Source organism: Protopterus annectens, chromosome 6.part0 (genome assembly GCF_019279795.1).
Source record: "Protopterus annectens isolate FY-2018-M chromosome 6.part0, PAN1.0, whole genome shotgun sequence".
In the NCBI taxonomy this organism is placed as follows: Eukaryota; Metazoa; Chordata; order Ceratodontiformes; family Protopteridae; genus Protopterus; species Protopterus annectens.
Genome location: NC_056737.1, coordinates 1,584,685,010 through 1,584,708,223, shown reverse-complemented (window position 1 = coordinate 1,584,708,223; position 23,214 = coordinate 1,584,685,010). Strand labels below are relative to the sequence as shown.

The following is a 23,214-nucleotide window of genomic DNA, read 5'->3' as shown; positions in this document are numbered from 1 at the left end:
TGATAATTATACCGGTCAGATTTAACAAGGTCACAAACACCATCACAACTATAGACTGGATTCTTGGCTCTAATCCAGACCAAATCCAAGACGCAAGTAGCCTTCTCGATACTCTAAGTGATCACTATGCCATTGGACAATGTGGCACTGACCATGCATTTCCCCATACAATCTGACTTACAGTTTAGCAAACTTCAGTGCTGAATCTTCCATATTCAACCTACAGCACCGTAGTGGGCACTCACTAAAGTACCTCACTTTGGGCAAAGCAATTGAACCTTTAACAATAGCTTCCTAACCACTTGGAAAGCACAAATCCCATTAAAAGAAAAAGAGTAAGGTTGCAGCCAGCCCTTTGGCTTACTATGTGAACAAAGTATAAACAAAACAGGAAATATAGCATGGAAACACTGGCAGACCATAAAAACCCCTCCAAATATTAAAAGTACAGAAACTTGGGTAATAAACTGAAATCCCTAATATACAAGGAAAAAAAAACATTATTTTAGTCTGCAAGTTAAGTAACCAAACAACCAAAATGTTCCTGGGCATCCATTAACAAAATCCTGAAACCAGAAATACCTCCCAGTCCACCCAGTTCCAAAAGGAGAGTGACACAAAAATAGTAGCCACCTTTAATTTCATTAATGCAGTCTTATCACTGGTCAAAACCTTATCTACCAGCACCATTAACCATAGCCTACTTAAACCTATAACAATCCTATCTTTGCATTTAAACCAGTCTCGACAACAACAACAATTAAAAAAACTGCTGCAAAGGCTAAAGCCTACTACTCTAAAGGCAGAGACAGTATTCCTGTGAGATATGTCAAGCTATCAGCATTGGTAGTAGACTACCCAGTCTCTGTACACCTTAACAGATCCTTCAGGATTCCTATGTCACTACAACATGAAAACATACTTTTATAATACCACTACACAAAAATGGCACCTCTACTAAGTTATGCAATTACAGACATATAACTCTTCTCCGCCTCTGTTAAAAATAGTGAAGGAATATCTCCACTCTCACCTACTCAAGTACCTACTTGAAAATAACCAACTGCTCCCAAAGCAGGATGGTTTTAATCCAGGCCGTAGTACAACTACTTTAATTTCTTTTTTAACTCTATTAACTGACATTGTGATGATAGCCAATTAGTCTCATCAACATTCAGGGACATTTCCAAATTTTTTCTCACAGTCTCTTGCCCCCTACTGCTCCACATTATAAGACCACCACCTGTCCAGTGAGACCACTCTGTGGTTGATAAACTACCTTGGTGGGGAAGGCAATACATCAAATGGAAAACTGCATACTCAACATCATCTCATCTCACAGTGATGCTGAAATCAGGCTGACAGGCTTATAAATCTGCACATGTGATATATTATGTGGCTGCATTAGGCATTCTGTGTGTAGAACAGAATGATTAGAGGAAGGGCATACTGAAGTCTAGATTTAAAAACATTTTCTTTAAAGGCTTCTCTAGTCTGAGGTTAAGGTGATTAAAGATGCAGAAGTCTGCAATAAACTGAGCATTCACCTTATCAGTGATGAGGTCTGTGTGCATCGTAAATGTAAGACAGGGATCAACTGTGAGACCATATGACATATAATGATCAGCTTGTTTAATTGCTAAGTTATAAAATGCCAAAATGAAATGTGTGGTGCATTTTTCTTATCTAACAAAATGAATGGCTGCATTTTAGTTAGCATTCTTACATAGAGATCACAGCAATAACCACCTGTGGAATGAAAAACACTGTTGTGTTTTAATGTTTTCATTCAGGATAGTCACGATTTTCTTTGCATCTTGGAACACTTGTGCATCTTTAAACCAGGTCCTCAGTTCCTAACTTCTCTGTTCTCTCTCTCTCTCTCTCTCTCTCACTCTCATTTATAACTGAATAACTGCTTTGTTAATGATCTTTTCATATATCCTTCTTTTCTTCATATCCTTCTGCTACTGTGTTTCTTCCCTCTTTGCTGCCTCTCAGTAACCCTATCTTCTCTCACTATCAGTAACCCTATCTCCTCTCACTATCAATAACCCTATCTCCTCTCACTATCAGTAACCCTATCTCCTCTCACTATCAGTAAACTTATCTCCTCTCACTATTCATCTCCTATATATATTTTTTATTCCATTATAGTCTCACTGGGCACCTCTTTATCAGTGCTGGCACCTGTTTTCTGTTGACTGTTCTTCTTCATACATTTCCCCAGTGCCTTCCTATATTCCTTACCTTATTGATTTCCAGACACCCTTTACTTATTACTTTAGCTAAATTGCAGTCAATCAGCGTTACTGCCCTTCTCAGTCATCCCCAGCTCCAGTGAGTCCACCTTCCATAATCCCATGCCTCAATTAAATCAATCATTCTTTAAGTGCTCAAACATTGGCACTTGCCCAAAAATTTGTGTTTGACAGTTGATGAATGAAATATAACAATAACAGAAAATTATTAAATCTGTGAGAAAATAAACAGTGCATTATACCTTACAAATACCTAAACAAAATAAACAGGATATTAGCAGTTAAAAAGCAGTTTGGATGATTTTTTTTTAAATACTGACTAAATTAAGGAAGGATAAAATTCATACAAATATGCAATTATGTTGATGGTAGCATACCCCAGAAAATAACAAAGCAGCAAGCCAACCAAGTAAAGATAATGCAAGCAGAGAGAAAAGCACAGCAACAAGTAATTCAAACCTAGCATCAGACTGAAATAAAAATCAACAGTGTAAGATACAGTTCATAAATGACAGCTAGTGAAATTATGCATTCTTCTCACAAGTACGCATTGCAATATACAAGTCCAGGCCAGAAACCTGAAAAATAAAGTGACAGTGTCATTCACCTTCAGCATTTATTTCATCTCCGTAGCACTATTTCTGAAAGATGTTGGCTCCCCTGTGAAAAAATGTATAAACCTTCTAGCATTTTTTAGTAAAAATAAGCAAATATATGAAATAAAAATTGTGCAAAACCTGTAGTTGTTTCCTTTTTAAGTAAAATGCAGCAGACCCTAGAAAAGTGAAACTACTTCACACGCATGCACATACACACACACACACACACACACACACACACACACACACACACACACACACACACACACACACACACACACACACAGAATATATCAGAGATGCAGTCAAGACAACAGAAATAGCTGGATAATTATGCAATGGAAAGCAACCAGGTGCAATATATGTAGAAGTAATTTGGGCAAGAGAAGGAACTGAGTGTGAAAAGAAGAGGAACTCTACAAGCACATGAGTTACAAACACTTGAAAATCACTGTCTTGAAACCAGGGACTCGGGTATCTTGTTGCTCAGGTAGGCTAATGTTTATGCTCAAACTCAAATATGAGCTCAGGTAAGCATCCATAGGGAGGGAGCAGGGATTTTACACTTAGGGAGCAGGAAGGGAGTTTTAAGGTTAAGGAGCAGGAAAGTATTTTTAGATTTAGGAGGCAATAAGAGAATTTAGGTTTGTGGAGTTATGTTTTAGGTTTAGGAAGTGAGAGGGGACTTTAGAGATAGAGATGGAAAGTAAAGTTTTAGGGTAAGGGAAGAGGACCTTGATTGCAAACTGGATAGGAGCTTTAGTGAGACAGTTTAGGTTCTGAGAGGGCTATTCCATTTTATATGGTTGAGTGTTGGGAGGGCTGTACAGAAGTGGAATACTGGGCTAGTGCTTGTTCTGGCTTCCGTTCGCCTTTGATGCCATGTGGACTAGTGACCAGGTTGTTGCTGGCATCTGTTTTGAAGTATGTCTAAGTATTTTCTTTTATCTTTCTGCCTTTGTCTTGCAACCTGATATGTCACTTTCCAGAAGCTGTAGAGCTCCTCTGATACCTTGCTCTTTTCTATTACAACTCCTTTCTTAGCCTCTTTGTTAGCCTATCAGTATTCCTTCCTAGCCTGATCTGTCTTTTCTATCTCACACATTTTCCTGCACACCTTCTTTCTTTTAGGATCATAGGATCATAGGAGATTACTAGGCTATTAACCCGGGGTCATTTCAAGCATAGCTGTTTTGTAATGCCATAGAAATTGATGAGTTCTTGGACTTCTGCATTCCACCATCTGCATTTCTTAAGTAGCTCTTACTTTTTCAGGCAAGTGGCAGCAATCATCTGTGTCATGAGCTGCTAGCTAGCAAGCACTTGTAGTGGACCCTAAATGAGTTAATATTAAAGGAAGTTTAAACAGAGTAGAGGAAACAGAAATGTTAGGGAGCCAAACTAAAAGAAAAGAAAGTGAAATCCTGGTGGAGGGATGCAATATGTAAGCCCTTGGATGCATAAATACAAAATAACAGGATAGAGTAGAAAAAAAGATCATAACCATAACGAAGCAGCACCTCGCTGATGTGAAATGAGAAATGCTAATGTTTAACAGCAGACAAAACAATTGGAGAGGAAGCAATAGGCCTGAAAGAGTTTAAGCATCATATAAGGTGGCAATGAAAGTTAGTGTACATAATATAGCACTAAGTAAAGCTTAATTACATAGGAGAATTAGGATAAGGGGATCAGTGGCAGACAATAGCCATGCAATAGTGTGATTCACATGCCAAACAGAGGAAAGAATAAAAAAAGCTTCTAATGCATTTTCTTGACTATTAGCTCCATGAAGCTTTAGCCAGATGTAACAAGAAGGCTGATGTTTCAGCTCAAGGAAATTAAAAAAAAAACTGCATTTTTGCATAATCTAGGGAAGTATGTCTCCAGTCATTTATACCCACGTGGACGATGAATGAGTCATATTGGAACTTGGGGTTCAACAACCTGAGTGTGTGCATGATCTGATGGATCCTGGCCCCTGATTGGCAACTGACACTGATTCTCTCCTTATTCAGTCTTATGAGTGGGACATCTATGTGTCTCACAATGGAGTCACCTATGACCAAAATATTTGATTGTGTGGCTGTGTGCATTATAGGCTTACAAGTTGCTTTTACTATTGCATTTGATCATTGTACCGAATCCAGATCCATCCAGAGCTGTTGTTTTACACTTATGTATTTTGTTTTTATATAATTTCTGACTATTGCACTAAGTATATCTTGCACCTTACTTTGTACCTACTTAGTTTTGTGACATTTGTCACTGTATTCTCTTACTACTACAAATCAATTAATTCCATCAGTGCAAATTGTATTTATTTTATTTATTTATTTAGTTATTCGTATTATTTTACCGTTCAGGGGATGCCCAAGGAGAAAATCTAAATAAACAACAATTGACATACATGCATTCAGACAATATATACAGAGATATAGCAAGCATGAGAACAGATTATTACCAAACAATTCAACAATAGAATGTAACAGATATATAATTTCAACATAAAATTTAACATCATTACAGTATAAAGTACAATTTTCAGAGAAGTATTTAGTTAGTCAAATGAAAAAAACACTATAATTGGAATCATTATTATCTTAGATTAATTTAAGCAAATATTTCAGAAGTGAACTTTGTAGGAAGACATAGAGAAATCATCTTTCTATCTAGACATTTATGAAGGTAAGATTCAGCAGTATATATTTGTATTTAAAGATTATGGAAATTATCCGGGGTTTGAGCATGAACACTGTCATGTTTCTGAGAGATAATTGTTTAAGCAGTGATGTGAAGGACTTTTGAACATTATTTTATCTAAGGACAAGTGATAGAGAGTTCCAGAGTTTGGACACATAAAAAGAGTATAAGGAATCACCTGCAGAGTTATTAGATTTGGTTATTTCAAGTAGTAGATTCTTGGATTAGCATAGAGTTCTGCTCGGCTGATATTGTTGAAGTGTGTTTCTCCAAGACTGGAGAGTGGTTTTGGTTGAAGAGCATTTTGCATACAATTTACCAGTTGTGAGTGAGATAGATAGTGAGGAAGGTTAAGATGATTACAAAAGGAAGTTCAAGCTGAGATAGATTCTTTTGGAAGAGGCAATGATGTGATTTGAAAGGCATGTTAGCTGCAAATTTAGTAACCGACTGCGGTGGTGGTGCTGCGGTAGCGTTGTCGCCTCATAGTAAGACGTCCTGTTCGATTCTCAGCTACAGTGTCTTCTGTGTGGAGACATGCGTGAATGGGCGTACCTTCGTTGAAGGTTGTGCATCAGGGCTGGCAACTCGGCACGTAAAAATCTACTGCCAATCATTAGTGGACCGGAGTTCAGCTGTGGCGACCCCTAACCGGGAAAAGCCAAAAGGCACAACAACATTATAGCATTGCTCTAGAGAAGAAATTAGAGGAGTATGTACATTTATAAATATCAGAGCTGCATAGAGAAGAGCTGGGAGGAATAAGGAGGGTGCTAATTGTTTTATGGTTGCTGGAGTGGGGTGTGGTTTGATTCTGTATAATGCTCCAAATTTCTGGTTCTTTTTTTGATGGCTTCTCTTATGTGTAGGTCAGACTTGATGTTACCCGCTCTTACTAGATCCAGAAGCTTTGTATTGGACACTTGTTCAGTGCTGGTATGATTTAATGAGGTTATAGTGAAGTCTGACTTTTGTTCCAGAAATTGTCTTGGGGTGAATAGTATTAATTTGGAATTTTTAGGATTTAGCAACAGTTGTGAGCTTGTGAGACATTTTTTAGCTGAGTGGAGGTATTCTTGGGTGATTTGTTTTAGTTTGTCTACATTTTTAGTGGAGCAAATGACTGTGAAGTTGTCTGCATAATGCATGTTTTGTAGATTTCTGCAGTTTGTTTATGAATATACTAAAAAAAGAGGCCCGTGTATGGATCCTTAAGGGACACCAACTGTTAAAGAGAGAAACATGGAGTAAGACTATTTTCATTTAACTGCCTGGCATCTATTAGTGAGATTGCTTTAAAATCAACTGATGGCTGAATTATCAATGCCTAAAGTAGAGAGTCTGAATATGAAGTGTATGAAAAACAATATCAAAAGCTTTAGACAGATCAAGGAAAACAGCTGAGACCAAGTTACTATCATTTATACGTTGATTTACATTAGAAATAAAGCTGTGAGGAGCTGAGGTAGTGCTATGGTGAGGACAGAAATCATGTTGTTTAGGAGATAGAAGTTTCTTGTCCAGTATGAATTTGATTAGTTGAGGTTGTATGCATTTTTCAAGTATTTTTCACAGAAGGAACAGAATAGCTATTGGCATATAGCTATGATAGGTCAGTGGAGATTCCTACTTCATGTGTTGGCAAAATATATGATATTTTCCATAGGATGGGGACATCATCATCTTCATCAACCTCATTTTCCCAATTGTCTACTTGAGGTTGGGAAGCCTTGATAACTGTCACCATCTCTGTCGATTTAATGCCACACTCTTGTCTTCTTCAACACTCATGCCTCACTGTCCCACATCATCTCTCACACAATCCGTTCACCTCTTTGCTGGATGCCCTTGTTTCCTCTTACCTTCTTCTTGTCTGAGACAAATTTTCTTCACTGGATTGTCTTCTGCTTTTCTGCACATGTACGCAAACCACAGTAATCATTTCTCCTTGATATTTTCTGCAATTGGAGCTACTTTGGCTTCTGCTTTTATGTCCTCATTCCTTTGTCTGTCCCACAATGTGCATTCTGCCACTCTTTTCAGGCACTTCATTTCCATCACCTCTAGCTTCTTCAACTACTCTACCTTTACTGCCCAGGTTTCTGTACCATACAGCAGTACTAGTCATACCACGGTTTTGTACACCTTACCTTTAACACTACTTTGGCATTCTTCTGTGATGTAGTATAACTGAGACTCTATGCCAGTTGGCTGCAGCCCCTCTGATTCTAGCTTTGACCTCTTAATTCAGTCACCCCTTCTACTCAACTTCACCTCCTAGATACTTGAAACTGTTAATGTATTCCACTATCTTCCCTTCTGTCTCAGTTCTCAGCTTCTTCTGATTTCCCCAGTTTGCTGCTATTACCACTATCTTATCTGCACTTAGTTTCATCTCATGTGTCTTCAGTTTTGTATTCAATTCCCCTATCATTTGCTGAAGTTCTAGCTCATAGTCTGCCTGTAATACCACATCATCTGCATGTAGCAACTTTGTTGATCTGTCCCCTCTGACCTGCTTGCTAATGTAATCCATCACCAGTATGCACAGCAGTGGGCTCAGAACTGAATCCTGATGCATACCCACTCCACTGGGAACCCCTCTGTGAGACAGAACACTGTTCTTACTTGAATCATTGGGACCTTGTGCATAGCCTACACTAATTCTACCAATGTTTCTGGGACTATGAACTATCACAGGACTACCCAAATCTGCTTTCTTGGGATACTGTAATATGCTTTCTCCAAGTCTAGGAATGCCCAAGTGAGCTATTTTCTCTTGTCTAGCTTCTTCTCAACTATTGTGTCTCACTACAAACCTTGGGCCAGTTGTGCTGCATCCTGATTTGAAGCCAAACTGCTCATCTCCCATCTTACTTTCTACTAATCTATGTATCCATTACCCTCACCAGAACTTTCATGCAATGTGGCAGGAGTTTGCTACCTCCATACTGCCAGCAGTTGTGGATGTCCCCTTTGTTCTTGTACACTAGCACAAGTATGCTTATTCTCCAGTCATCTGAGATATGGCTTTCTCTCCTCACTGATATGAGTATCCTCAAGAGCCATTTCTCTCCTATCTCACCCATCATCGTTATTATATCTGTCTGATCTCATCTGAGCCTGCTGCTTTCCCTGATTTCAATTTCCTTAGAGTTGTTATTATTTCTTCTAGGGTTGGTTCCCCTTCTTCTCTCATTGTAGGCTGTGTCTGGGGCAGTACAGCTTCTGTGGGGGTTTCTTCATTTAGAAGCTGCTGGAAGTACTCCTTCCATCTGTCTTATTTTACAAACACCTTTATTGAATTATCACTTGTGACATAGGCAAATTTACATTCATATAAAATAAATCACACTATAATTAATACAACAAACATTTTATTTGACATATATCTTGTTGACTGTAGAGCAGATTGTTGCTGGCATCTCTTTTGAAGGGTGTCTGACTATTTTCTTTATCTTTCTGTATTTGTCTTGCAACTTGATATTGTTTCTTTGTGCTACTGTCACGTTCCAAAATTTGGCGGATTGTCTTTGATGCCCTATTCTTTGCTTTTGAAACTCCTTTCTTAGCCTCTTTGTTAGCCAAAAAGTATTCCTTACTAGCCTGGTCTGTCTTTTCTGTCTCACACCTTTTACTGCACTCCTTTCTTTTGATGACTTCTTGGACTACTGCATTCCTCCACCGGCTTTTCCTAAGTGCCTTATTTCCATACCTGGCTCAGCCACATTTCTGTTCTAGAGTCCTCACACATGCTGTTTTGAGGCACTGCCATTCTTCTTCAACTCCACCTATTTCCTCCTCTTCTTGGGGTACTAGAGCCCTGAGTAATTTCTTGATCTGTTGTACTTTCTCTCCAGTCAACTTCCAGGTCTTCAGCCTGGTCTATGTTGACTTTGGAGCCTTCTCTGACCATCGTTTGCAGCTGATTGTAGTAATCAGTGGTTTATGCTGTGGGCCAACTGTTTCACTGAGGATGACTTTACAATCATTGATTCCACCCCAGTCCCCTTTCCTAACTAGGAGAAAGTCTACCTGAGTTACATGTTGACCACTCTTGTATGTGATCTTCTGTCTCTGTTTCTGAACCATGTGTTGGCTACTATCTGGTCATTTGCCAGACAGAAGTTTAGAATAGATTCTCCTTCATATTCCTGTTGCCCCATCCATGTGGACCCAGGCAGTCTGCATATCCTGTTCTGTCTGTCCTGATATCTGCAGTCAAGTCACCCATTATCAACATCAATTCATGTTTCCTGCTTTATCTAGTAGGTCCTGCAACTGCTGTATGAATGCACTGTTTTCTTCACAATCACAACCCTGTTGTGGGGCATAGGCTGAGATTATGAATACTGCTCTACCATTACACTGGAGTCTGATTGCCATGAGTCTGTCACTAATTGTGACAACATCCCTCACTGCCTTCTGAAGCCTGTCTCTCACCACAATTCCCACACCATTTCTAACCTGTGCTCCTCCTTGGTAGTATACTCTAGATCCTAAGCCAAGTGGCTTTGCTGCACTGCCCTGATGGGGGCATATTTTTATTTAATGGAATGATTTATAAGAAAGGCTATTTTGTAGTTTATTACTTGCACTATCATCTTTAAAGCTTGAGAAGGTAATTTGTCAGGGTGGTGTTTTTTTTAATTGACCAAGTAGTTTTTTGATAGTGGAAGTGGGGATTGGTTGAAATGAGAAGGATATATCAAATCTGTCATTACTGGTGGGTTTGGGATGTTTACTGGAGTTGAATTATTCAACAGAAACGTGACTGTATATAGTGGGTGTTAAATTGGGAGACAGCATGGCTGAGATCAACACTTATGATGGGGATGTTTGTATTGTTTGGCCAGTGTGTAGGAGGTGGTTAATACAAGACCAGAAGGAATTAGGATTTGTTAGTTTGTTATTTTGTTTTGTTATTTTGTTTTCTTTATCCTGTTATACTTGGCCTTTGCAAATGTTTCTAAGTTGCTTAAAATGTTGTAGGTTTGTGAATGTTTCATTCTTTTCCCAGGATTTCCATACTTTGTTTTATTTTTTTTCATTAGTAGCTTTGTTTGTCTTGTAAACAATGTTGCTGGGTTGGACTTGATCCTTTTGGTTCTTAAGAGGACACGTGCTTAGGGCCTTAAGGAAGGGTGAGTTAAATGGCTACTGCTTTGTCAACAAGCAGAGTGTGTTGCTGCCTCTAGTTGAAGAGCTTTAGATCGACTATGAAATATTCTTTGTTAAAGGATGAGAGATTCCTGGCTTGTTTGTAACAGTGTTGTTTCTATATGGGGTGATTGGTCTCTGATTATGTAAACTGTTACCAAATTAATATCGTGTTGCTTTGCCATCACTTGTTTGTTGATATTTCAGTCATGTGTCTCGGCTACTAATGTTCACTGGCTAGTATAGTGTTGCAGATGAATTCTGTACTTATTTTCCAACTTAATTTTTATAGTCTCCATATCTGAAGAAGGATATTGCGTTAATCTACTTACCAGATAAAAATAAAATTAAAAAAATAAAAAGCATAACTCAGTTTAAAATTTAGTGCTTAACTGGTTTGACACCTTGACACAGCCCCAGCAACAAACAAGATTTCATGGAGTTGGACATATACAAACTTTGTGAACATTTTCAGTTCACAAGTTGGTACCCTTATAAGACTGTATGACCCTTACATTTGGAAGGACTGCTTACTGACAACATTTTGAAGGAAAACTTAAAAGCAAGTTAGCATTTTTGCATGAGGTTTACTAATTCAAAAAGAATGAACAAAATACATTCTATCTACTCATTTGTAGTCATGGTAATACTTGCTTAACACTATTAACAACATCGTGATGGAAAATGTGTTGGGGAACATCTGTAAAGACTATAGATGAATAAAACTGACAAGGCAAAGAACCTAACAGAAACAATTTCTGTGGTCTTTAATTCTGTTGCTCCACTACATGTAGCTTAGTAATATAGTTAAGCATTGCAACAATAAAAAAACACTATTTCTTATATAAAAAACTTCCAATTCTTCTAGGCAAATGGAGCATCAACGCCAAGAGTCGGTTGAAAGAAGGACATCAACTTCAGGTATGCATCTTTTATTTTTACTGGATTGCATTTATATAGAACATATTTTTAATTTTCTATGGTATATGCTTCTTATTACTAGATTAAAAAGATTTCATTACTTTACTAAAAGTTCCCAGATAATGCTAAACAATTTGGAACTAGAATGCTAAAAAAAAATCAAGGGTAAAACAATCATTTCGAAAACATTTATTTCTTTTTTGCTGACCTGCAGATGGATTACAATATGAGCTCCAGAAAACATATTTATTTTTTTGCGATACAGCCATGTTCTGGTACAGCAAAAATCCTAAACCCCCATCGCAGCAGATGTTTCCCACAGAACGAGTAAGGTTGTAAGCTATCCCTACTGACATTTTTACAGTTGCTGCAGACTAAATCTAAATAATTTTTTTTAATATAATTATTAAAGACATAACTGCTAAGAAACCCTTATACACATGGAATCAAGAGTATCACATTTTTCTCTGACAATATGTGGATATGCCAGAGCTAGAGGTGCATGAGTAGGCAACTTACTCACAAAAGTAGCATGAATCATGTAAAGGTGTAGAAAGCACCATGGCAGGTCATGTGACATAGTACCATGGCAGGTCATGTGACATAGCACCATGGCAGGTCATGTGACATAGGACCAGTAGCATGCATGTAGTGTACCAATGAAGATGCATCTACACACACACACACATACACACACACACACACACACACACACACACACACACACACACACACACACACACACACACACACACACACACACTACATGTACACACCCACACAAACATTAATGTGCCACTACAGAACCATCTGAGAGCACAAACAAGGCCTACACAACAAAAGTCCCTCCTATGTTTATATTATAAATGGGAAGGAAATGGGTAGAAAGAACAGACAGCTGGAAAAGGGGAAGAGCAAGCAGAGGAAAACAGAAAAGGACAAGGAGGAATGGAAACTTGTGTGGAGAGGAGGAGGAAGGGTATATTTTTACAGCAGCAGTGCCAATTTTTAATTTAAGAAGGGTAGAGGGGAAGGTAGGGTACGCAAGGTGTAGGTAGGAAGGAAAAGATAGGCATGATAGCTGAAGTAGATGAACTGACATAAAAGATAAACAGGGGAGGTGCACACAGACAGAGAGCAAACAACTGGTGCTGGAGAATATGGGTCAATAGACTGAGGAGGGGAGACAGACAAAAGGAGAATAGTGTCATTTCTTTAGGTGGCCACAACAGATCAGTAATTCGGGTCTGCCAGAGAGTCACTGATACGGTACTGCATACCCATGCAAAAATCCAAGCCACTGTACAGGAAAGGATGTCCACAGGTGGAGGGGCACCATCACAAACCATTTCCACTAATACAGAGGAGCACCTGCTGGTCATGTCTGGGGACTGTGAAAGGTAATACCTGGTGAAGACCTAGCTATGGGTCTGAACTGGTATTGGCATTACCTGCCTCTGTCAGGGAAGCAAAAAGCTGTTATTACCTTTTCATTGCCAAGGCTTTGTGGGCACCACTGGCATGAGATTCTAGATGGTAATGAGTACCATAACTCACAGGTACGTCTGGGATGCAAGCATGGCACCACACTGCACAAGGTACATTTGCCTTCATTCTGTGTCTAATCTATTTCCTGCAGTGTTATTGAAGCTCTGGGGTGCAGTATTGTGACATAACACCAGTTGCACTCATGATGCTTATCTGTTTGCCTTTACAGTTACACCTGTCATGATCAAACAGGTCATGCCTGATGTTAATTGCACACTGAAGTTGCTGATGATGGTGGGTTAAACCGGGCACCATCTGAGAACACTGTGTCACTGCCAGCAGTAGTTATACCGGATGACACTACCAGCTACAGCCACTGACACAGCTGTGTTGGCTGTGGAACCCACCCCCTTCTCTCCACTAGGTATAGAACGACAGCTCATACCTAGCAGCCTAATACAAGGAGCACCATTATCACCTGCATATGCACTGGCAGTGGACAGTGACCCCACCACAAAGCATTAGAAAATTTCTAAAATGGAATGTGCCAGTGGCTGTAGGCACTATGGCTCCTGCTCAGTGCCTGAAATAGGTGTCACAGTGGACATATATCAGTGGTTATTCAGGTCAGTAATTCAGGCACAGAACATTGCTATGGTAAGTATGATTAGTGTGCTGAGCAACATGAGTGATGACATATGTGAAAGCATACAACACTTGGATCACCTGCTTAGCTCATTGGACAGCTGCTTTGAAACCATTGATGCTTTCATAGGATCTTCTGTCTCTGTAGTCATGGACCAATGATATACCCATGGCCACCACTTCTAAGTCTCCACTGTGGGTGCATTTCATAGGGCAGGTATCTTGAAATCATGTGCTGCCAGCTCCTGAATGCCAGCTACTGGTAGGGAGTACAGTGTTTCATGACGGGGCTATGGGCAGTCATCCACTCTACCCAGTCAGACAGTCAGTGTCATGTAGTCTACATCATCCTTGCCAGCAGGCATTGATGACACTGCCAGTCCTTGAAGAGGATGCCCCTCAGGTTCAGTTTGCCTCAATGCTACTTGAAAACTTGCAAACCCTGATGCATCCATGCCTGCACAACATTACTCCACCTGCTGCAGCTATGTCTCCTGGCACCAATATTTTAGAAGCACCTACATCATCTGGCCACGTGCCCCCTTCAGAGACCTCCAAGCTTCACTGCATAGTATACTTAGATCTGTACACTTATCTAGGCAATAAACCATGTTACACACTCTGCTCCAAATCTCTAGTCTGTCCCCTTTTCCACCTATGTAGCAATTATTAATCCATCTCAGAGTGCTCCACCACACCTGTGTACCTGTGCAAGTGATGACATCTGTGCCTCACCCTCATGCTAGGTTAATTGGGTTAGGTTATGCCTGATGGACAGCATGACCAGCCAATGAGCTGTATTGCATAGCTGGGGTGCAGTACTGCATGCATTAGGTTTAATCTTTATTGTCTCTATTTTGTGTCAGACTTTTGGACTAGATGCCACCATTTTGATAGTGCTGTACTATATGGTTCCTACATCAGCCTCACATGTGCTTCCACTACAGCTGGTTACTCCAATGATTTCTCATACAGCACCTTGTTCACTGTTGGTTCTGGTCTGTCTGGTCTTCTTATGGCACTCTCCTGCTGCAGCTATCTGCATACCTAATGTTGGTCAGCTGTGCACAGCTAACAAATATCTTGTTGCAGATGTCTGATCAATACTTTAGCATGGCACCAGAGGAATCCAGGCAAAGAAAGCAGGCCTTCCACAGCCTAAACACACGTTCGACAATGATGAGCATCTTTGATAGTACAGAGGTGTATGTCATCTTAGCTATGCCCTGGGTTCCTTATCATTGTATTAAGCCATGGCTTCAGGGTGTAACCAGCAACACTAATAAGGTGTTCCTGTGGGAAATCACCCTGCATAAATTTCTGCTATTGGTTTGACTTGTACCAGTTGTGGGAACTGTGGGAATTGCCTGGATGGTACACAGACACCTGCATAGTGGTATTTTCTCTATGATCTGTAGAAGCTAATATGCTCTTCTACAGTCTATGAATACTACACCAGTTCCTTGATGTGATTCTGCAGCATGAAACATCCTATGTGTCCCCTGATTGCTGCTGGAAGGACCCCATACCAAGATGGTTAATGCTAATCATAGCTTCATATCTAAAGGTACTTCAATTCCATGCATCCCATGAGATTCCATGTGAGGATGATTCATGTCTATATGCTTCCATGTGGTGTTTCTGTCCACACAATAGTAATCAGTCATGTTCCCTGTACGTTAGGTATGGTCAGATCCATCTGCGATGCAAAGAATAATGAGGTGTGCTATGAAAACAGCCCCTACAAATGCTTTGCAGCTAATGTAGATGCTAGAACTTGCTTCATAATGTATCTCTCTCTATCTCACTTTCTCTCTCTCTATCTCTCTAATCTGAAGAAATAACCATGTACAAATGCACTGTCTGAAGCATATTATTGCACAATCTATGTTTCTAAATCACTCTTCCATATTGCTTACCCTTGTTTGCTTTTAAAATTTGCATGTGATGCTGACTGCATAATTTCCCCTGATAGCATTACCATGTTACATATGTCTGAATCAGACCCTACCTGCACATCAACACTTTACCCATAATTATACATTATACATTACACTAATTCTCTGACTTCCAGAATTTTTTTACGCTATGTTTTTGAGCCTTATACTTTATTTTTTGCAAAAATTTCATGTAGAATTTGTGTGCGCTTGTACAGTTATGAGCGGCGCAGTGGTGCAGCGGTTAATGTTGTTGCCTCACAGCAAGAGGTCCTCTGGTTCGATTCTCAGCTGGGGTGCCTTCTGTGTGGAGTTTGATGTTCTCCCTGCATTTGCATGGGTTTTCCCTGGGTACTCCAGTTTCCTTCCACAATCCAAAGACATTGATCTGGAGCATTTCTCCCCGGGCCTCTGCTAAAAATAGGCTCTGTCTTAGTCGGACTTTCCCAGTCAATAAATAAATTTATACATAAATGGCATATTTATTGTGTGTGTGTGTGTGTGTGTGTGTGTGTGTGTGTGTGTGTGTGTGTGTGTGTGTGTGTGCATATATATATAATATATATATATATATATATATATATATATATATATATATATATATACACATACACACATTTTTATTTTTTATTTATCCTTTTGTTGACCAGGTTAGTCTCATTAGATCAGTAGCCTCTTTTCAGGGGAGACCCAAGGTGGCACTTTATACTATTAGGGGAAATTTGGCCATGGCATTGGTGGGGAGGGGGCTTCACCTACTATTTTTGATAGATGCCATGGGATCTTTTGCATCCACCTGAGCTACTACCAGCTCAAGCAGATGGGACCTTGGTTTAACATCACACTCAAAGGGCAGCACACTCAAGAGTGAAATATTCCCTTAACTGCACTGCATTGTCAGCAATCCATCAACTGGGTGTGGGAATAGAACACAGAACCTTCTGCACCAAAGTCAAAGTGTATCTGTTGTGCTGCTGACACTACTGTATATAAACACACACACACACACACACACACACACACACACACACACACACACACACACACACACACACACACACACACACACACACACACACACACACACACACATCATGATAAACATACCACATCCATTTTAATTCCTAGACCATTCAGTCACTAACAAACTCCTAATGTCATTTTGCATACTATTTACATTTAATGCCAATGTTCATATACCATCCCTTTTCCTTCTTTGCATATTTTTTACTTCCAGCTTTTATTTTATCTTTCTTTTCCTAACCCACTCTCAAAAGATTTTCATCATCTTGTTCTTGTTCTTCCTCTGTCTCTAGGTCTCCCTCCTCTCCTTCAGTTTCCAATGCAGCATACTTACATTTTACTTGTATCTGTAACACCTCTACCTACGGACTACCCCCTCTTCATTTAATCCACCTTGTCTAGTCTTTCCTGAATTTTCCTGTTCACTTATCTTCCCCATGATGCTTTCTTCTTCACAGATATCTTCAATATTATTTTCAGCAAACTGTCCCTCTTTGCTGTTGTTGCCTTCTTCATTTATCCTTTCTTCTTCTAATAAAGGGCAGTCAAAGGAAAAATGACCACTCATTAAATTTTCCACCAACAGGTTTACAATTCCTAGATGTATGCCCCTCTCCCCACATTATCCGCATCTACTTTTATTACAGTGCTTAACCAGCCATGTTATTTTTCAAAAATATTAAGCTTTAGTTTGACCTACCATATCTAACAGTATTCTTTTTACCATTAAACATTATTATATTTGACACAAGCTGTATTTTTCTCTCACTTACTTTCATTATTCCCCATATTTCCTACCCTACTATCTAAATATTCATTTTATCATATATGTTTTAACATCATGTAATCTACTAGCACCAAAAAGTTATTTTTTAAATCACAGTTTTCTATCTTGATATCCAGAATTGTACATTTAATTTTCTTTTCAGTTGCAGGCTCAGTTCCTGAAAAAGGAAGTATTTCTATGGTGATAACACATTTTATTTTCTTCTTCATTCACAAAAATCCTCTTACCCAAGTGAATTAGTGCTCTTATGTCTTTTAAATCAAAAGTGGCAAAATAATATTATTCATAATGCCATACCTATAAATAGCTACACTGTTTTTTGTCCTTATTCTTACTAGTGGCTATTTTTTTTTTTTTGTTTTTTTTTTTTTTCCTACATATAGTCCTTCATTCTTCCTTTGAAATCTCAAACTTCTCTCTCAATGCATACTTTTTCTGCCTACTTGCTCTACAATTTCTGCATGCATTTGCATGTTTCTTCTTCAAACTACTGCATCAACTCTGTTTACTTCACGCTTTTGCAGGAGAACATCCTTAGAACTGGCTTCTTCACTGATTGGACATACTCCCAGATTCAGGTCATTACTGACAACCTCGTCTTCTTCTCCCAACTTACTGGCATTTTCAGTACTCATCTGTTCCTGAAACACTCATTCCACCTTTTTATTCAGGTCAATGTCCTTTCCATCCTTTAACTCTTCCTCCTAGATAAAATCCATCTCCCAGTCTATACAACCAGACATCTTACACATCCACTTAAACAGCTTGATTATAAAACAAGATGCAACCTTCCCAAGTTTAACCCAGAAATGCTCATTATTAACCTGTCATCCATTAACTGGAACTTCCTAAAAATCCTCCCCTTAGACAGTGCTGTAATTTAATTCAATACAACTTTCCTGAATATGCTAAATGGCCTTGCACCTCCTAGAACAAATAATGCAATTTGATTATCCAAAAACAGTAGAATGTTAATGCAGGACAGAGAAAAAGTATGGAAAGAACATCAAAAATATAAAACAACACAGAATGCTTTGCAATCATACTTAAAAGCAAATAAATGGAGATAAAAGAGTATACTATATTAACTTTCAGAATAATATTAAACACGACCCTAAAAAATTCTGGACAGCCATTAAATAAATCGTACATCCCAGCCAAAAATTCAACCCTAACACCTCTCCCAATAAAGCATCACTTGAAACTGCAATACAATTCAACTCTTATTTCATAGATAGCATAGCATCTCTTACCAAGGATTCCCCAACATCTAATCCTAACCCTGCCCAGCAGCCATTTATCACTACATCCATTTTCGCCTTCAAACCTTTACCCACGTCCTATGTAAAACTATTCTTAAACTCAAGCCATGGTCTACTTCAGATGATGACCTTCTAAGTGAATACCTTAAAATAGCAGCTGATAACAATGCCTACCCTGTCTCAGTCTTTATAAATAGGTCAGTCCAGGAATCCCACATTCCCTGTCTCTGGAAAACATCACACATTGTCCTTCTGCACAAAAGAGGAAATTCAACAGACATTATTAACTTTAGACCTGTAGCAGTCTTATCCCCACTTTCCAAAATACTTGAAAAATGTCTTCAAAAACAATTGCTAGACTGTCTCCTGCAGGAAGAACTCCTATCCGCCACACAACATGACTTCCATCCTTCCCATAGTACTAGCACTGCCCTTCTAATCTTTATAGATTGATACTGCTAACAAAGATAGAGATAATGGCAAACTAGTCACTTCCTTATTTATAGACTTGCCTAAAGCCTTCGAAACAGCTTGTCACATCAAACTTCTACTTCAAATGTTTTCATTATGTATCTCTCAGCCTACCCTTCTATGGTTCAAAAGCTCTTATCCAATAGGTAAGAGTCAGTAAAATGGCAGTCCACCCTCTCTCCATACCTCCCAGTCACCACAGGTGTACCACAAGCCTCTATCCTTGGTTGCCCCTTTAACATTCTCACCAACACCCACCACATATCCACACAACAGGCATCCCTAATACAGTATGCAGATGACCCCACACTCATTTGCACATCTGACACTGTGGCAACTGAAACATGACTTTATAATTCATAGCTCATACTCAACCCTAATTAAAAAACAAACTACTGCTTTTTTTTAACAAATCCCTCTCCTATGAAAAAAAATAAATTTAAAGTCCTCTCTCTTGATAATGCAACCATTGAAGTCACTTCTCATAACAAATTATTAGGGATGACATTTGATGATAATCTTAAATTTGACCTGCATATATAAAATTGGATAAGAAAAACTCATCAAAAAAATTGGCATGCTTTATAGAGCCAAAAACTTTCTCACCAATGCAACTAAAACTACACTTGCCACTAGTTATCTTCTCCCCGCACTTCTTTATGGTGCTCCCATCCTTACTAACCTTCAGGCATCACAAAAATCAAAACTTGAAAAATGTTATAACAAATTGGCTAAATTTACAGCAAATACCCCTTTCAAAACCAACCACTATATATAACTAAAAAGCCTAAACTAGTTAGAACTACCCCATCAACTAACATATACACGGCTTCTTACCATATTTAAATAGCCTTCTATACAACTATGTTCCTAGTCAGTCAATACAATCCAAATGACCACAAACTCCTGTCTGTCCACAAACCTATCAAATTTGCTAGACGTTGTCTGTACTCATACCATGTTGCTAAGACCTAGAACTCCTTACCTGTATTCATCAGGTCAATACCCTCCCTCCCATCCTTCAAAACTACTCTGAAAGACTTCTAGCTAAACTCTGGCTCTGTTCTTGATCAACACCAAGAAAAACTATATCCCTAAATGTGGACAAATATCTATTTATACCTTACATCTTCTTACTCTTCTTACTTACTCTTACTTAGTAAGAGCCCCCAGTCATATATAACAGGCTGCTTATCAGATAGCCTCAGTGATCACTCCCCAACATTCCTACTCAAAAAATACCTATACCAAGTTAAACCTGTCATCTATCGTCAAATATGTAAAAAAATAAACTTTAACCCACTCACATTCATCTCATCCCTCAAAGAATGTAACTGGCATGCTATAAAGTACCTCAGTCTAGATGACGCAGTTGAATTTTTTAATACTACCTTCCTGAACATCCTTAATTACCATGCCCCAATAAGATTTTCCAGAACCAAAGCACAACTCTCCCCATGGCTACAGAAAACCACTAAGTCAGAAATGAAAAACAGGGATAAAGCCTGGGAGCACTGGCGCAAAACCAAAAACCCCTCAGCTAGACAGAAATTCCTAGAACTATGCAATAGAGTCAAAAAGCTAATAAACAGGACAAATTCCAATACTACCAGTCTGCCCTAGACTCCTCAAAACACAGCCCCAAACAATTCTGGTCCTCCATAAACTCCATCCTCCACCCAGGTAAAGTCAGTACCCCTCCTCCTAACATCCCTCACTCCTCAGAAAATATTGCTACCTCATTCAACACACACTTCACCCAAACCATACTATCACTAGCTAAACAACACAACCCCCCTCCCCTCCAACCCACACCTTCAACTAGTAATCTCCCCACTGCCTTCTCTTTTTATCCTGTACCTACCTCCAACATAAAAAAACTCTTCACTAAACTTAAACCCACCAAATTAGCAGCAGACAACCTCCCAAGTGAACACCTACAAATTGCAGCTGATGCTCTGGCCTACCCAGTATCCATCTTGATTAACCGATCTCTGTCAGAAAGTTACGTTCCCACACTGTGGAAAGTCTCACATATAATTCCCCTCCACAAAGGCAGACCCTCTGCAGAACTAACCAATTACCACCCCATAGCTATTCTCTTTCCACTCTCCAAAATACTAAAGAGATGCATACACTCTCAGGTCTCAGACTACCTCCTTACTAACAACCTCCTTTCCAATACTCAGCATGGCTTCCGACCAAACCATAGCACCACCACTGCCTTACTCTCCTTTACTAACACTATCCTTCAGCATAAAAACAATGGCTATCTCTCCTCTGCTACTTTCCTAGACCTATCTAAAGCATTTGACATGATCCCACACAAACAACTTATCTCTGTCCTCAATAACCTATCCTTCTCACAATCAGTCACCAACTGGTTTCAGAGTTACCTGTCTGACCGCAAACAATCCGTTGCATGGCAGAATGACATATCTCCCCAACTACCTGTCTCCATAGGGGTTCCCCAAGGATCCATCCTTGGACCCCTACTCTTCTCTGTTTATACCAATAATCTGGCCTCTGCCACCAAACATGGCACACTCATCCAATACGCAGATGACTCGACCATCATCTGCTCAGCCCAGTCCCTACCCAAACTGCAAAAAGTCACACAGGAAGCCTTTTCCTTTGTTGAAACATGGTTATCCAATGCCCAATTAATACTCAACCCAAAAAAAAAACTAAACTACTCATCTTCCAACCCACCAAACATACTCAAAACAACTCTCACTTTAACATCACAGCAAAAGACAACACCACTATATACCCAACTGAACACACCAAATTGCTAGGAGTGGAAATAGACAATAAACTAAAATTTGACATTCACATATCCATAACCATAAAAAAAGTCCACAAAAACTAGGAGCATTATACAGAAATAAACAATTTCTCACCAAAGCAGCAAAGATTTCAATAGCAAATTCCCACCTTATCTCCACCCTACTTTATGCCTCTCCAATATATACCAACCTAAGGCAATGTGATCTAAACAAGCTAGAGACCTGCTACAACAAAATCGCCAAATTCGCCACAGGGGCATCCTACCGTAGTCACCACTGTCTCTCACTTGCTGAACTGGGCTGGCTTGAACTCCCTCACCTCCTTCAGTGGTATCAACTATCACTCGCCCACAAACTAGTAAACCGTCCACTAAATGTCCCATCCCTCCAGAATCTACTCCAACCCTATCGCACCACCAGACCACTAAGATCCAGCAACAAAAATCACTTGCAGATCACTAAAGCCAATAACTCTGCTGGTGAAGCACTATTCTCTTGCGCCATAGCCAAATTATGGAACTCACTCCCACCCACAATTACCTCCATACCATCATGCACCCACTTCAAAACTTTACTAAAAGCGCACCTAAAAACATGCTGGCTAAGCCCTTGCAACTCCCACTCTAATATCATCCACCCCATCCAACTACTACCTTTCTTTCCACTTCACTAACTACCTTGATTATAGCAAGCTCAGATGCTCATAAGCCTAGAACTTATTATACAGCAGGAACTTCTCATTGTTACATTTGTTAATGCCTGTTATGTACTTCACAGATAAAGATTCTAGTTGTCTACTGATGTACTATGTTCTTCATCTGTAAATATGTTGTAAGGAATTTCTATGTTAAATTGTTAATCACTATGTAATCCAATGTAACTACTGTCTGTTTATTTTACTGTGGAGCTTTTCTCCCTGGGCCTCCGCTGAAAATGGACCCACATCCAGTCGGACACTCCCGGTCAACAAATTTAAATAAATAAATAAAATAATAAATAAATACTCTTCCCTTCTTCACTCACTTCCTTACTTCTATCAGTTTCACTCTCCTGGCATTTTCTCTGAATATCCCATAAGCCTGCTTTTCTCTCACTTTGTATTGCAATTCCTGTTTGTTTATAATAACTTGCCTTTAATTTCTGTATAAACTGGCTAAAATTTCTCTAT

At 39.2% G+C, this 23,214-nt stretch overlaps 1 protein-coding gene across 10 annotated transcripts in view; it reads left to right on the top strand.

Annotated features, from left to right (window-relative positions):
* Nucleotides 1–23,214, top strand: part of EVL (Enah/Vasp-like) — a 1,573,360-nt gene that overhangs the window by 1,292,442 nt on the left and 257,704 nt on the right. For all 10 annotated transcript variants that reach the window (XM_044075040.1, XM_044075035.1, XM_044075032.1 and 7 more), the window contains one exon: nucleotides 11,592–11,644. In XM_044075040.1, coding sequence (XP_043930975.1) covers nucleotides 11,592–11,644 — 53 coding nt within the window. The remainder of the gene's footprint in view (nucleotides 1–11,591; nucleotides 11,645–23,214) is intronic.